The following is a 14,697-nucleotide window of genomic DNA, read 5'->3' as shown; positions in this document are numbered from 1 at the left end:
TGTTTTTTAATTTTTACAATGAATGTGTACTATCCATATAATTTTTCTTCTGTTATTTTAAAAAGAAAGCGCAGAATGGGGTGCCTGGCTGGCTCAGTCAGGACAGCATGTGACTCTTGATCTCAGGGTTATAAGTTTGAGCCCCACGTTGGGGGTTGAGATTACTTAAAAATAAAATCTTAAAAAAAAAAAGTGCAGAAGCCCAAGAATTCAGTAATGGTGAATAACACAATTAAAGAATCTTGAAAAGTTTAAGTTTTTATTTTCCTAAAGTCAAAACAACATCAGATAAGTTAAAAATCTGATTTTTAAGGGTGCCTGGGTGGCTCAGTGGGTTAAGCCACCGAGTCTTGAGTCTCGATTTTGGCTCAGGGTGGTGAGACTGAGCCCCTCAACAGCCTCCCAGCTCAGCAGGGAGTTGGCTGGAGATTCTCTCTCTTCTCCCTGTCCCTTGGACCCCCACTCTCTCTCTCTAAAATAATAAATAAATCCTTTTTATATTTGGAAAACATTAATAACCCTTCACATATTACTGCCAAGACTTCTAAAGCTCTTCAGCTATAAAAATAACTATGTTTTTGAATGCTATAAAAAACATTATTGGGTCAACTGACAACTGGAATACAGACAGTAGATTTGATCAAAGTATTGTATCAAAGTTAAATTTCCTTAAATTGGTAACTGTACTAAGGTATGTAAGACAATGTCTTTGGTTCTTAGGAAATACACAGTGAAGGGATCAAGGGACAGGATGTATGCAACTCACTCTCAAATACTTCAGCAAAAAATACATAATAATAGAATGAAAGATAAAGCAATGAGGAACAGGAAAAACATTAACTGGTGAATCTGGGTATGAGAGTCATTTGTACGATTTTTGCTACTTTTCTAAGCTTGAACTTATATCTAAATAACATTTTTAATTGAAAAACAAAATACCATTCAAAACTATCCTAAAAAACACTTAAGATCATGCTGGACCAACTTTAAACAAGACATTAAATTAACACGGTCCAGAAGAAATAATAACATGAGCTATATATGTTGTATTTTCAGGTGGTCGCACTAAAATTAAAAGAAACAGGCACCTGGGTGGCTCAGTCTGTTAAGTGTCTGCCTTCAGCTCACATCATGATCCTGTAGTCCTGGGACTGAGCCCCCAGTTGAGGGGGGTGGTTATCCCTGCCCAGCAGGGAGCCTGCTTCTCCTCTGTCTGCCCCTCCCCCCCCTCGTTTTCTAATATATAAATAAAATCTTCCCAAAAAAATTACAAGAAATAGGTGAAACTAATTTTAACATATTTTACTTAGGCAAGGTTTAAAAATATCATTTTGATGCAATCAATATAAAAATTATTAAGGTATTTTACAATTTCTTTCATTCTAAGTCTTCAAAATCTGGTGTGCATGTTACACTTACAGTACAATGCAATTCAGATGCTAAATTTGCATAGGAAATATATGATCTGCCTGTAGATTTCATTAAATGTACAGTTGAAAAGCAGATCTACATAACCAAGTTGTTTTAAATATATTTAAAAGTTTTCCAATCCCTGAACTGTCAGTTTTAAATGTCAACTTAAATTAATTAAATACAGTGGAAAACTCATTCCTCAATCATACTAGACACACTGCAAACTCAGGAACCACATGCAGTTACATGGTAAGACAGCCCAGCATTAGACGATGAAACAAATTCCCTCTATGACAGAAGGACCTGATTGCTAAGACTCAGCTTATCATATTTATCAAAGGATTTTTAATAGTTATGCTAAAACAATGACTGACTGACAATCCTGTCAGAAGCTTTGGCCTCTCCCCAAGTCATAATCAGACATTCCCTCTACCACCACTGAGAAATACCAACACAAAGCCTTCTTTACCCTCTAAGTCAGTTATCATACCTTGTATTTGAGTTTCCTGAAAACTGTCCATCAAATGGCCCTCTTTTAAATGTAGCAGAATGAACCCCAGTTCTGGCTCTCAGAAGCATCCATGTCCATTGTTACAGAGTGCAGAGTTTCAGCACAAATAGTGTCTGAGAATCCCAAATTGGGAGCATGCACAGAACCGAACATAACCTGGATTTAAAAGAATGGCCTCAGTACAGAGGTGGGGTTTTCTTTTTGAACAGGTGTAAGAGATTAATTCAGTCAACACCAAGCAACTCTAAAGATTCGCCAATCAATAATTCTGCGCCAAGCAACTTGATCAGGGATTTGGCTAGAATCCCTTTGACTTAATCTCAATAAAGACCTTCCCAAAGACATCCTGATTGAGGCCATTCTCTCTAAATTAAGGTTTAGGCAGTCCTTTGCCTGACAGCAAATAAATGAAATGAAATGATATACACACAAAATTTTGCCTGCTTGACAAAAGAAAAAATGATCTGAAAGATAATTTAGTGTGGTCAAAAATAGTGTGGTCAAAGGACAGTAGTTAGCATAAAATAGAATTTAAAAACCATCTTAGGGAAATGTCTAATTCCTACCTTCTGTCTAACCAGACTTTCCAATTGAACAATATTATAACAACTGAATTTAATCCACAACTAATTCCGATATTGCTAGTTTTTCCTTCTCTGCAGGCATACATACAGGTGTTAATATTCTGCTTAAACTTGAAAGGAAGATATTCTTTAAAACTGATGAATCCTTTATTGTGGATCTACTGGTGCCTGAAATTACTCATTCCCCTGGGAAGTGAGGTAAAAGAGTGTGCAAAATGGTTTCTGACACCCTGATCTAAAAGTTCTATGTTCCATACAAAATCCTTTTTTTTTTCCCCTTCCTTTCCCATCCAGCTGATCCAGCTTGCAACATCATATCAGGAATCACAAATACAAATCTAACCATTGTGTGGAAACTAAAATAATCGTCATCTAAACCCAAACATATATAAACATTAACTCTACTTAAAATACAACTTCCCTCCCCCCTTCCTCCAAAGAATGATGAAGCTTTAAGCAGAATGAATACAAACGTTTTAAGCCGTTCCATCGGAGGTGTGTTCTTGATTAGATTTATTTGAGCCTGGAAATGCCTGAACATTCTGTACAAGAACACATTCTAACTTGGGGTTTTTGCTAGAAACTTCTCGGTCAATGCCTATGTAATCAAATCCAGTCTCCCTTGTCTCTGAAATGAGCTAAATACGCAGAAATCCATTGTAATTTTTTAAAAAGTGAAGAGGAAAAAGAAACTACACCCGAAACACATTCCAGTCCAACAGTTCAACCACTATTTCGAGAAGGAAAGTAAAAATAAAGTCCCACGTCTCCCTCAGGAGTAGAAAGGTTTTCATGAAGCGGCATGGTCCAGACCACAGTAGAACCCTCCCCGACCCCGGCAACCCTACCCGTTCCAACGGCCTCAACTCCAGCGAACCACCCGTGGATCCAGGCTACTTAACCACCTCGACGCACAAAGATGTTTACGGGGTTATCAGATGCATTAACAGCTACTTAAATTCCAACAGCAAAAAAAGTATGATTAAACAAGAGTTTTTACACCATATTCATCAGTACCTTTCCTCCTCGCTGGAACCCACAAAAAAGGAGAGCAACACGAACACCAGAGAGGGGTTTCCCCTTGTTTATTAGACTTAGGCAAACAGCTATATTTAACAATTCCTCCCAAAGGCCCAATGCCAGAGCGGTGGATCTTCTGAGAGGAAGGCACACAGGAAGCAGGAGGCACACCCGCTGCTTGGTGCAGGAGCATTCTCCCGGTGCAGCCAAAGCGGCGCTCGCTCCAGCACCTCGGCACTTTCCAAGGGCCAACCCGGGAAGCCTGCATCCCCATAGCCAAACCGGGGTTGCCAACAAAGGCTGCATCTACTGCTTCCAGGTGGGAAGCCCCACCGTGGGACGCGGGGAGCATGCTGCCCGCCGCAGCCAGGGAGCTGCGGTGTGCGCGGAGGAGCCCCCGGAGGGAGCCGCGCCGCACCGAGGTCCAGAGCTGAGGATCGCCGGCGGGGCCGCAGGGCGCAGAGGCTCACAGTATCCCGGGGGAGGGCGGGCTGGGCGTCTGAGCCGCGCAGGGTCCCCAGAGGATGTGGCGGTGCCGCGGGCGGGATGGGGGCTGGGGCTGCCGGGGCGGCCCAGCGCCCCCCGCGCCCCGCAGCCCCGATGCCTTTCATTTGGCCTCTGCGGCGGCGGAGGCAGCTCGACCTCCAGCGCTAAGCACTGCGCCAAGCAGGGGCGGGCGGGGGAGGCGCCGCCAGACCCGCCGCAGCGCAGGACCACCCCCACTCTCCCCTCTCCACGCCGCTCCCCCAGCCCGGCCGGACCCCGCAGCCCGCCCGTCCGCTCGAAGGCCGCGCTCCCACGGCAGGCGAAGGAGGCTGCGCTCCGGCGCCCGCCCGGTTCCCACCTCGATGTATCCGGCCAGTGCCGCGGCAGGCGCCGTGAGCCCGAGCAGCAACAGGACCAGGAGCCTGCCGGTGGCCGTGGCGGCCGCGGTCCTGGTGGCCGCCATCCCTCGCCGGGTCGCTCTAGCGCTCGACTCTCAGGCTCAGACACGAAAACTCCGGAACTTTCCCCACCGCGACCCAGAAGCATCTGAAGCCTGTTCGCCGCCGCCCCGGGGGTTTTACACCAACCGGAACTGACTTCACAAGACCACTCCCTCTTTCTTCGGGACCCAATGCCGGCCTGTAGAGCCTTCTCAAGACACCGCCCCTTGTTCAACCCAGACCCAATCAAGAGACAGAAGAGCCTGCACCTCCCGCCCATCCCAACTGCGAGCCCCGCCAGGCCCCGCCTCGGGCCTCTGACGGCCCCGCCCCCGCTTGGGACCCTGCGGCCGAGTAGAGAGGGGGTGTTCGCAGGGTTCGTTGGGGGCCGTGGCTCCGCGGAGGGTGGGGAATTGCTCTGGCCTCCCGCACTGTGAGAGGTTATCTGGCCGAGCTGCGCTGGTGTGTCCGCTTGCAGCCTCCTGATTAGGGGCACGCCCCGCTCCCCTAGCCCTGCGGGGTATTTTTCAGATTCCTTTGGGTACCGCCCTCTTTGAGGTTCTGAAAATGGTTCTATTAAAAACAGAATTAAAATTTTTGTTGTTGTTCCGAGTCCAGGCAGGTTAACCGAAGGCTTCCCCCGAGGCTGAGGAACCCGCTAAATGAGGGAGCTTTCCTCCTCTCCCGGCCCCTGCGCTAGGCGGGCGGGTGTCAGCGCTCTGCTCGCCCAGAGCCGGGTTTGCCCTTTCCCCGAGACTATGCTGGGCGGTGTTTCCACGCTTTTGACCTCTGTTCCTTAGGCCTCATCCTTACCCTTCCTTTCCAGCAGCCACTCGAGCCAGGGATAGCTCTCCCACTGGAGCCCAGTGGGGCAAGGACCACGTTGACCTCAAAGCCCAGGTCCCCTTTCTCGTGTGTTTTAGGAAAAGATCGTTTTTCTTCCTTATTCAGTTTAAGATCACTGGCAGGAGACCTTCTCTGCTTTCTCGCTCCACAGCATTTCCACTTCAACTGGGAAAACGTTCCGCTGCCCCATTTCACAACTGGCACGGTCTCGCCAGTGCGAGGGCTCTGCTGGCTTTGTTTCCTTTCAATAACCGTGTGATTTATACACCACTCTTTGTAGAGCCCTTGCTAGTCCCTTTAGGTTCAACCAAATAAATGGAGAACAGGGTCTCTACCCTAGGAAACAGACAGTAAAAAGAAAGAGACAGTGTCCACAGAATAAACAGTGGCGTAGTGAGAAGAACGCTGGATTTTCCAGCCTTATTGCCTGACTGCCCCATTCTTGGTAGTTAAACAGGCTCTGTCCCTATTTCCCAAAGACAACCCACGCCTTTCCATTTTAGAGCCCTTTCTATGCCTGCAATGTCCTCTCTCCAATACCTACCTGTTGAAAACATTGTCGTTCTTACTCTGTCCACTGGATGTAATGTCATCCCCATCTGAATGCTGTTTTCCATATGGCACCTGCTCCCTTGGTTATTTCCATACCTCTGTTATGCCACTGATAAGAACTGGGCTATGTCCTGCTGCAGGACCTCCTGCAGTGGAGACCTCAACACATGTTTGTGCAGTGACACTGAAACCAATGATACTGGGTTCTGGTCTTAGTTCAGGAACAGTTGCTATGACTATTTGTGTCCTTCGCACAAAGTTCCTACATGTTGAAGTCCTAACCCCCAATGTGATGGCATTAGGAGGTGGGAGCTTTGGGAGGTAATTAGAGGTAGATGGAGTCATGGTGGGGCCCTCTTGATGGGATTAGTGCCCTCAGAAGAAGAGACAGAGAGACACGCATGTGAAGAGAGAGCCCTCATCCAGGAACCAAGTGAGCAGGCACCACGATCTTGGACTTTCCAGCCTCCAAAAAGAAATGTCTGTTGTTTCAGGCATCCAGTGACTCCCTTTTCTTCTCTCTCATGTGTGGATATTACAAACCTATCTCACTTCATCACTTTATGTGATTCAATGAAAAGTGAATGTACAATAGTGAAAAGCGGGAAGAGACTTCAACCTAAAAGGTGAAAGCAGTGTGAAGAAGCATGTTACCAAGTACGAGTTTCTCTGAAGGTATGTGTGGAAACAGTATCAAGTGACTGTGTAAGTTCCAGTTCTGTGGTGCAGGCTCCCTGAGTCATTTCATCCTTCTGGGGCCTGTTTCCTTGTCCACAAAAGGATCTCTAAATTTCTATGAATTTAAATGGTGAGAGAAAGCCAAGTAAAATTACCCGAATTCAGAACCGTGGCCTTGATCTCCAGGCTCTGGGGACTGTACAGTCAAGATTGAGCTCTAATAGTGTGGGATGGGACCAGGAAATGAAGAAAAATGATTTAGGGGTTTTCAATCCAAAATTGGGTCCTGGAAGAAGTTTATTTGCATTTTCAGGTCACCAAAGGAGCATTAATAAGAGTTTATTGCCCCATTTATCAATGGTTTTGATTTTTTTTTTAAGATTTAATTTATTTATTCGACAGAGAGAGACAGCCAGCGAGAGAGGGAACACAAGCAGGGGGAGTGGGAGAGGAAGGAGCAGGCTCATAGCAGAAGAGCCTGATGTGGGGTTCGATCCCAGAACGCTGGGATCACGCCCTGAGCCAAAGGCAGACGCTTAACCACTGTGCCACCCAGGCACCCCAATGGTTTTGACTTTAAAATGTTACCCTCGTTTTATTAGGTGACACTGACAGGAACATACCTAGTCCTACAATCCCCACGCAACAATTTTTCATCTTAAATCTACTCGTGTCAGTGACAAGTTGTTTGAGGAGTGCTACATTTTCATTTTATTACCCTCCATGAGCGAAAGGAAAAGGCCCTAAAATCACCTCCTCTTTTGTGTCTTTTAAGAATCAGACGTTCTTGGGCTGCCTGGCTGGCTCAGTCAGGGGAGCATGTGACTCTTGATCTTGGGGTTGTGAGTTCAAGCCCCACATCGGGTGTAGAGATGACTTAAAAATAAAATCTTTAAAAAAAGATATCTCCTGGGGCGCCTGGGTGGCACAGCGGCTAAGCGTCTGCCTTCGGCTCAGGGCGTGATCCCAGCGTTCTGGGATCGAGCCCCGCATCAGGCTCCCCTGCTGGGAGCCTGCTTCTTCCTCTCCCACTCCCCCTGCTTGTGTTCCCTCTCTCGCTGGCTCTCTCTCTGTCAAATAAATAAATAAAATCTTTAAAAAAAAAAAAAAAAAGATATCTCCTAAAAGAGGTATCCTCCATGTACCCTTAAGATGTGTGCATTTCACTGTTGGGGAAAAAAGTAAAGTTCATGTCCCTAAGTGTATATACTTACATGAGTAGCATGCATGCATTCATTTCACACTTATTTATCCAACACCTGTTCAGGGTGAGGTAAGCCAGGCTAGAACAGTTGCTCCCAAATCAGGATGCTTTCCAAATCGTCTAAGAAGATTTATGAAAAGGCAAATTCCTAAGCTCCTACTTCTGAAATTCTGAATCACTAAGCCTAAGTGACATAAGGGAATCATTTTTTTTCTTAAAGCTTTCCAGGGAATTGTAATCCACTAGTACTTTTTCGAGAGCTTGACTCTTGAATATCACTGGGACTAGTAAAAAAAAAAAAAAAAAAAAAATGTGTAGTAGCTAATTTAAAATTACCAGTGTTTTAGTTTTCCAAATAAAACATTAAGATACAACTGTGTATTATCTATAAACACTAATTCAAAAAGATATATGCATCCCTATGTTTATTGCAGCATTATTTACAATAACCAAAATACGGAAGCAGCCCAAATGGGCTACAGATGAATGGATAAAGATATGGTATATTTGCATGCACACACACACATATACACCCAAGGGAATATTAGCCATAAAACGTAATGAAATCTTGCCATTTGCAACAATATGGGTGAATCTATGCTAAGTGAAAGAAGTCAGAGAAAGACAAGTATCATATGATTTCACTCATATGCGGAATTTAAGAAACAAAACAAAGAAAAAGAGATGAACAAAAAAAACAATCTCTTAAATACAGAGAACAAACTGATGGTTACCAGAGAAGAGGTGGGTAGGGAGATGGGTGAAATAGGTGAAGGGGATTAAGAGCACACTTATGGGTGCCTGGGTGGCTCAGTTGGTTAAGCGTCTGCCTTCTACTCAGGTCATGATCCCAGGGTCCGGGGATGGAGCCCCGCGTTAGGCTCCCTATTCAGGGAAGAGTCTATTTCTCTCTCTGCTACTCCCCCCAGCATGTGCTCTCTCTCTCTCAAATAAATAAATAAAATCTTTTAAAAAAGAGTACACTTATCATGATGAGCACTGAGTAATGTATAGAATTGTTGAATCACTATATTGTACAATGAAACTAATATAACAATATGTGTGAATTATACTGGAATAAAAAAACAAATAAATACATATAAAAAAAAACAGATGTGGGGCACCTGGCTGGCTCAGTTGGTAGAGCATGCGACTCTTGATCTTGGTGTTGTAAGTTTAAGCCCCACCTTGAGCAGAGAGATTATTATTTTTTTAATTTTTTTAAATTTACTTACTTGACAGAGAGAGAGCACAAGCAGGGGGAGCCGCAGAGGAAGAGGGAGAAGCAGGCTCTCCGCTGAGCAGGGAGACCGATGCGGGGGCTCCATCCCAGGACCCTGGGATCACGACCAGAGTCACTTAACCGGCTGAGACACCCAGGTGTCCCGAAATAATTTTTTAAAAAAAAAGATTTATGGGGCGCCTGGGTGGCACAGCGGTTAAGCGTCTGCCTTCGGCTCAGGGCGTGATCCTGGCGTTTATGGGATCGAGCCCCACATCAGGCTCCTCTGCTATGAGCCTGCTTCTTCCTCTCCCACTCTCCCTGCTTGTGTTCCCTCTCTCCCTGGCTGTCTCTATCTCTTTCGAATAAATAAATAAAATCTTTAAAAAAAAAAAAGATTTAAGGCCTTCTGCTCGTATCATACTAATTGACTCCCTACCAGAAATCAGTAAATATTACTTCAATAAATCTCTCAGTGGATACATGGAAAATACATCAATGGCTAGCCATTCTTTATGCTTGTATTTTAATGTAGCTTTGTAATATTTTCTAAAACTACACTTCTGTTAATAAGCAGAGAAGGCACTCTATAAAAATGTGACTGAAGAGGAGTTAAAAAGTTACGCAGCTGAACCAGATTTCTGTCCTGCTAGAAGGCTTCCGTGTTCCCTCCTCCGCTGAGGTCGAACAGGTGGAGTCACTTCTCAGAGGGACATTGGGCTTGAAGCAGAACAGGTTTAACTGTATATGATTTACACCTTTACTACACGGCCAGGTAATTAAGATTTAAATATTTTAATCTAGAAAGCCTTTCTCCTACTTCTGGGTCTAGACTGAAAGAAGAATCCAAACAACTGTTTCCAAACAATTCAAGTAGACAGAACGACTGAGTACTTTAAATCCACACAGAGCACCCACATTTGGGAATGCCGGAACAGGGTGTAGACATGGAAAGGAATCTGGCTTAGAGTATATATGTCAATATCTTTCGTTTCAAAGGTAATATTGATTTAACTGATCACAATCCGGGTATGTAGGTGTGTCTGAAATAAAATGCCTGAGAAACAGTTGTAGACACACTACACATATACTAAGTTTTGTTTTGCTGGTGAACTGGTTTTCAGGCTCGAGGCAAACAAGTTGTATAAGGCCCCAAACGTATACAATCCTGGGTTCCCTTGTAAAGCAAACAATGTAAGATCCTTAAGGTTCCTGCCAGGACCTGAGAGGACACTAGGGCAAAAGGGTGTCCCTAAAGCTTACTCCATATGAGCTCTGCAGAAAACCTGCCTCTGGTTGCAGATCGCTTTGGAGGCAATGTTATTGTGTGTGGTCCTGCCTTGTTTACCATTGTTCATTTGTTGTTGTCCTGAGTATTGATTTGAAAGAAGCCCTCCCGCGGCGCCTGGGTGGCTCAGTCGGTTGGGCATCTGCCTTTGGCTCAGGTGATGATCCCAGGATCCTGGGATAGAGCCCCACATCCGGGTCCCTGCTTAGCAGGGAGCCTGCTTTTCCCTCTCTCTCTGCCTTCCTCTCTCTCTGTCAAATAAATAAAATCTTAAAAAGAAAGAAGAAGAAGAGAAAAAAAGAAGCCACTCCATTTCGTCTACTTGGTCCATTCTGCCTCTATGTTACGGCTATTTTCTCAGCTGCCTTTAATGATGCCACATTTTGGGGGGCTCTTGCTTGGTGCTTCTTTGAATGATTTCTTCTGCCTTCAGTGCAGAAAATATAAAATGATGATAAAACCCTCAGTGCTGGGAACTGCTGGCACTAAAAATCCTTATCGTTGGTGATTTCCACATGGCACTTGCTTTTCAGAAAAGCTGATGTGAAATTGCTCAGCTGGAGAAGCCACTAATCAAAGAATTTGAAGATATTTGGGTGATCTCTCTACCGAGCAAAAGTCCCTTCTACAATATCCATAATGGAAGGGTGAAGAGACTCAGAGCTCTATGGTTAGAAATTCTGTCTTCTGGGGCACCTGGGTGGCTCAGTCAGTTAAGCGGCTGCCTTCGGGTCAGGTCATGACCCCAGGGTCCCGGGATCGAGTGCCACATCAGGCTCCATGCTCCCCGGGGAACCTGCTTCTCCCTCTGCCTCCTCTGCATGTCGCTCCCCTGCTTCTGCTCTCTGTCTCTGACAAATAAATAAAATTAAAAAAAAAAAAGAAATTCTGTTTTCTTATTGAGCTAACCTTCATCACATATTTGAAGACGATTGTCATATCCCATTCTGCCCTCCCTGTTCTCAAGACCTTTCTTTAATGTAAACAGACTCATTTCCGTAACCATTATACTTGTGACTATTTCCAGACCTTTTTACCATGCATTATATACTTCTATATACATTCCAATTTACCATTCAGCCTCCTAAAACGTGGTCTCCAAAACTGAACACAGTACTTCCCATGCCATGTGGAGTATCACAGCCTTTTCCTGGACAGGGTGTATTTTATTAATACAGCCTAACATTTCCTGATGAGACATCAATACCAAAGTCACATAATAATTCATTCAACAGATATTAAACTAGCACCTACAGTGTACCATGTACTTTACTTGGGATATAAAGTGACATATGATATGCTTCTTGTTCTTGATTTGCTTAATCAATAAAGGCAATTTGTTCAATGTTAAACAGTGTCAGGATAACAGGAAAAACAGGGGCACCTGGGTGGTTCAGTTGGTTGAGCTTGATTCACCTGGAATCAAGCCCCCCATCGGGCTCCCTCCTCAGGGTGGAGTCTGCTTTCTCCTCTTCCTCTCTCCACCCCCGCCCCCACTCGTGCTCTCTCTTGCTATCTTGCTCTCTCCCAAATAAATAAATCTTAAAAAAAAAAAAAAAAAACGGGAAAAATTCCCAAATGAGAAATGCTTTAACTGAGTTTGAAAAGATGGGAGTTACCTGGAAAAGGTGGTTCTGGCTAGCAGGTGTCAGTCAAGCAGGTGTGAGCTAAGCTGAGGCATTGGTTTAGGTATGGACAGGGCAGCACGAAGTGGCATGACAGCGTAAGGGAACGACAGAGAAAAGAGAGGTCATAAAGAATAAGAGTGCTCAGCTAAAGATTTTGAACTCTGTCTTGATAGCCATGGGGAAAAACTAATTGATGGTCAGATTTGCATTTTAGGAAAATCAGATTGGGGATAGGCCAGGCCAGGAGACTATTGAAATAATCCAGGAAGTTGCAATGGGAGCCTGAACCAGAGCAAAGGAGGTAGAAATGCAGAGGAGGGTTAGTATAGGGGTTAGAAACTGCCCCACCTGATGACTTTAGAAATACAGAAGAAATGCACCCTGGGGAAAAGGCAGGGTACTGTAGCAAATAACACAGTGGTTAAAGCAGGGACTTAAGATTGAGATGAATTTCAGGGCCTGAATCATTGCTCTACAATTTTTGATTGTGTGACCTTAAATGACTTAATTTCATCAAAGCTCGGTATTCTCTTTGCAAAATAGGATAATATCACCTTTTTAGCAGGGATCCTAGAGAGACTGAATGGAATAATGGATAAAGTAGTTACGTGTTTTGCCCAGTGCCTAGCATGTAAGTGCTTCATACAGGACAGCAGGTAATTGTAGCTGGTTGTTTATGGTGGTACCGATTATGCTGGTGCAATTCAGCAAAATAGAAAATGCAGGGGGAAGAGCAAGTTTGGGGAAGAGATAATGATATTAAGACAGTAGCTCCTATTTGTATAGTGCTTTTCAATTTTCAAATTTCTTTTCTATCCATTATCTCATTTCATCTTCAAAAGAACCCTGTAAGGCTTACTTATTTCATTTCTAGGACTCCATCCTAGGAAAATTATCCAAAATGAGAATAAATCATGGAAAAACGCTTGTAAGAGATGGTAAATTTTTAAAAAGCAAAATACAAAATTGTATATAGAGAATAATTCCAATTACACATTTCAAGTAGACTGGAAGAAAATAAACCAACACATTAGGGTTTGTGGGGTTTTTTTAAGATAGTGTTATTGTAAAGGATTGTTCTATTCTTAATGTATGTCTGCATTTTTCAAATTTTTTATAATGCATATGTATTACTTTGGTAGTGGCAGAAGAAATGATTCACCTCTCTTTTGTTTTTCTTTGTCTTACCAACAATGGCCTGTTAAGATCAGTTTGCCATTATTACTGTCTATACTTTATTGTACTAATACTTCTATTGATAACAACCATAACTCATACATACAGCACTTACCACCTGCTAGACACTGTCTTAAGCACCTTAATAGATACTAAGTTCAGATATGAGTTTAGAATTTATTAGAATTATAACATTTTTATGTTTGGGGCTATAAATACTAGAAATGTCTATTCAAAATGGCTTAAACAAAACTAATATTTGTTGGCTTATATAACTGGAAAAATCTAGAGCTAAAGGGTAGAGATCAGGCATGGTTCCAATCAGGACTTCAGCTCACATCCCCATGATTCTGCTGGTTCTCCTCATGAGGCAGCTTCATCCACAGGCTAACAATGAGTCATTTGCAAAAATTTCAGATCCTATGTTACACCAGCACAAGAAATTGTCCAGAAGAAAAGACAGCTTCTGTCCTAACCTTCTGAACAAGAGCCCTGAGATTCTCAGGTAAACAACTTAGGTCATATACCCTCTCCTGAATCAATAACCGGGGGATGGGGTGGCAGTACAGGCAAAAATAATGTGTTGAGTGTCTCAAATCAACCAGGACTTCCAGGATTTGGAGGTGGGGGCAGCATGGAAGAAAGGTTATAACCCAATGAATATCAAATACAAAGGGAGAATTGGGAAAAAGATACTCGGTAGGAAATAGACAATGTTGCTTATCGTATTTCTCAACAATTTAGTTTGGATCTTACTGCTAGCTAAACCACAAATTTCATCTTGCCTCCTTCTCAAAACTCCTTCCTGGGATGATTATTTTGGTTGTCTATTTGTTATTCTGTGCATCGTTGAATACATGTTGATTAAGTATCAATGAAATCCTTTATCTTTATTTTTTTTTAATTTTATTTATTTATTTGTCAGAGAAAGAGAAAGAGAGCACGAGCAGGGGGGAACCGTAGGCAGAGTGAGAAAAGCAGTCTCCCTCCTCAGGAAGCCTGATGCGGGACTCGATCCTATGACCCTGGAATCACGACCTTAAGCCGAAGGTAGATGCTTAACCGACTGAGTCACCTGGGCGTCCCTAAACCCCTCATCCTTAAAATCACTTGAAAACCTTTGAGTTGAAGATAAGATGTAGATCAAGCTAATAGGACACACTCTTCCTTGGCTTATATTGTTTGTTGTATCGATCAAGAGATGTTCCAAAAATAAAGAAAACGAGAAGAAGAAGAGAAAAGAAAAATATCAGAGAGAGAGAGAATCCAGCTAGCTTCTCAGGCAGAGCCTCATGGAGTGAAAGGGTCAAAAAGCAGACTCCAGGGGCGCCTGGGTGGCACAGCGGTTAAGCGTCTGCCTTCGGCTCAGGGTGTGATCCCGGCGTTATGGGAGAGCCCACATCAGGCTCCTCCGCTATGAGCCTGCTTCTTCCTCTCCCACTCCCCCTGCTTGTGTTCCCTCTCTTGCTGGCTGTCTCTATCTCTGTCAAATAAATAAATAAAATCTTTAAAAAAAAAAAAAAGCAGACTCCAAAGTCTATCCTTGTTTTTATGTTTGTTGTTTGGGTCCATTTTTTTAACATAACAGCTTTACTGGGATGTAATTCACATGCCATACAATTCACCCATTTAAAGTGTAAAATTCAATG

General features: G+C 43.6%; 1 protein-coding gene across 4 annotated transcripts in view; it reads right to left on the bottom strand.

The window, feature by feature from the left end:
- APLP2 (amyloid beta precursor like protein 2) overlaps positions 1-4,571 on the bottom strand; it is an 82,126-nt gene extending 77,555 nt beyond the window's left edge. For 3 of the 4 annotated variants that reach the window (XM_034666082.1, XM_034666084.1, XM_034666085.1), the window contains exon 1: positions 4,373-4,571. In XM_034666082.1, the coding sequence (XP_034521973.1) occupies positions 4,373-4,477 (105 nt within the window). In that variant the 5' untranslated portion in view covers positions 4,478-4,571. The remainder of the gene's footprint in view (positions 1-4,372) is intronic. The other variant, XM_034666083.1, reaches the window with a different exon arrangement.
- Between the last annotated feature and the right edge of the window lie 10,126 nt (positions 4,572-14,697).

The sequence above is a fragment of the Ailuropoda melanoleuca genome, chromosome 8 (genome assembly GCF_002007445.2).
Source record: "Ailuropoda melanoleuca isolate Jingjing chromosome 8, ASM200744v2, whole genome shotgun sequence".
Lineage (NCBI taxonomy): Eukaryota > Metazoa > Chordata > Mammalia > Carnivora > Ursidae > Ailuropoda > Ailuropoda melanoleuca.
Note: the sequence above shows the minus strand (reverse complement) of the source record. Positions and strands in the feature narration are given on the sequence as shown.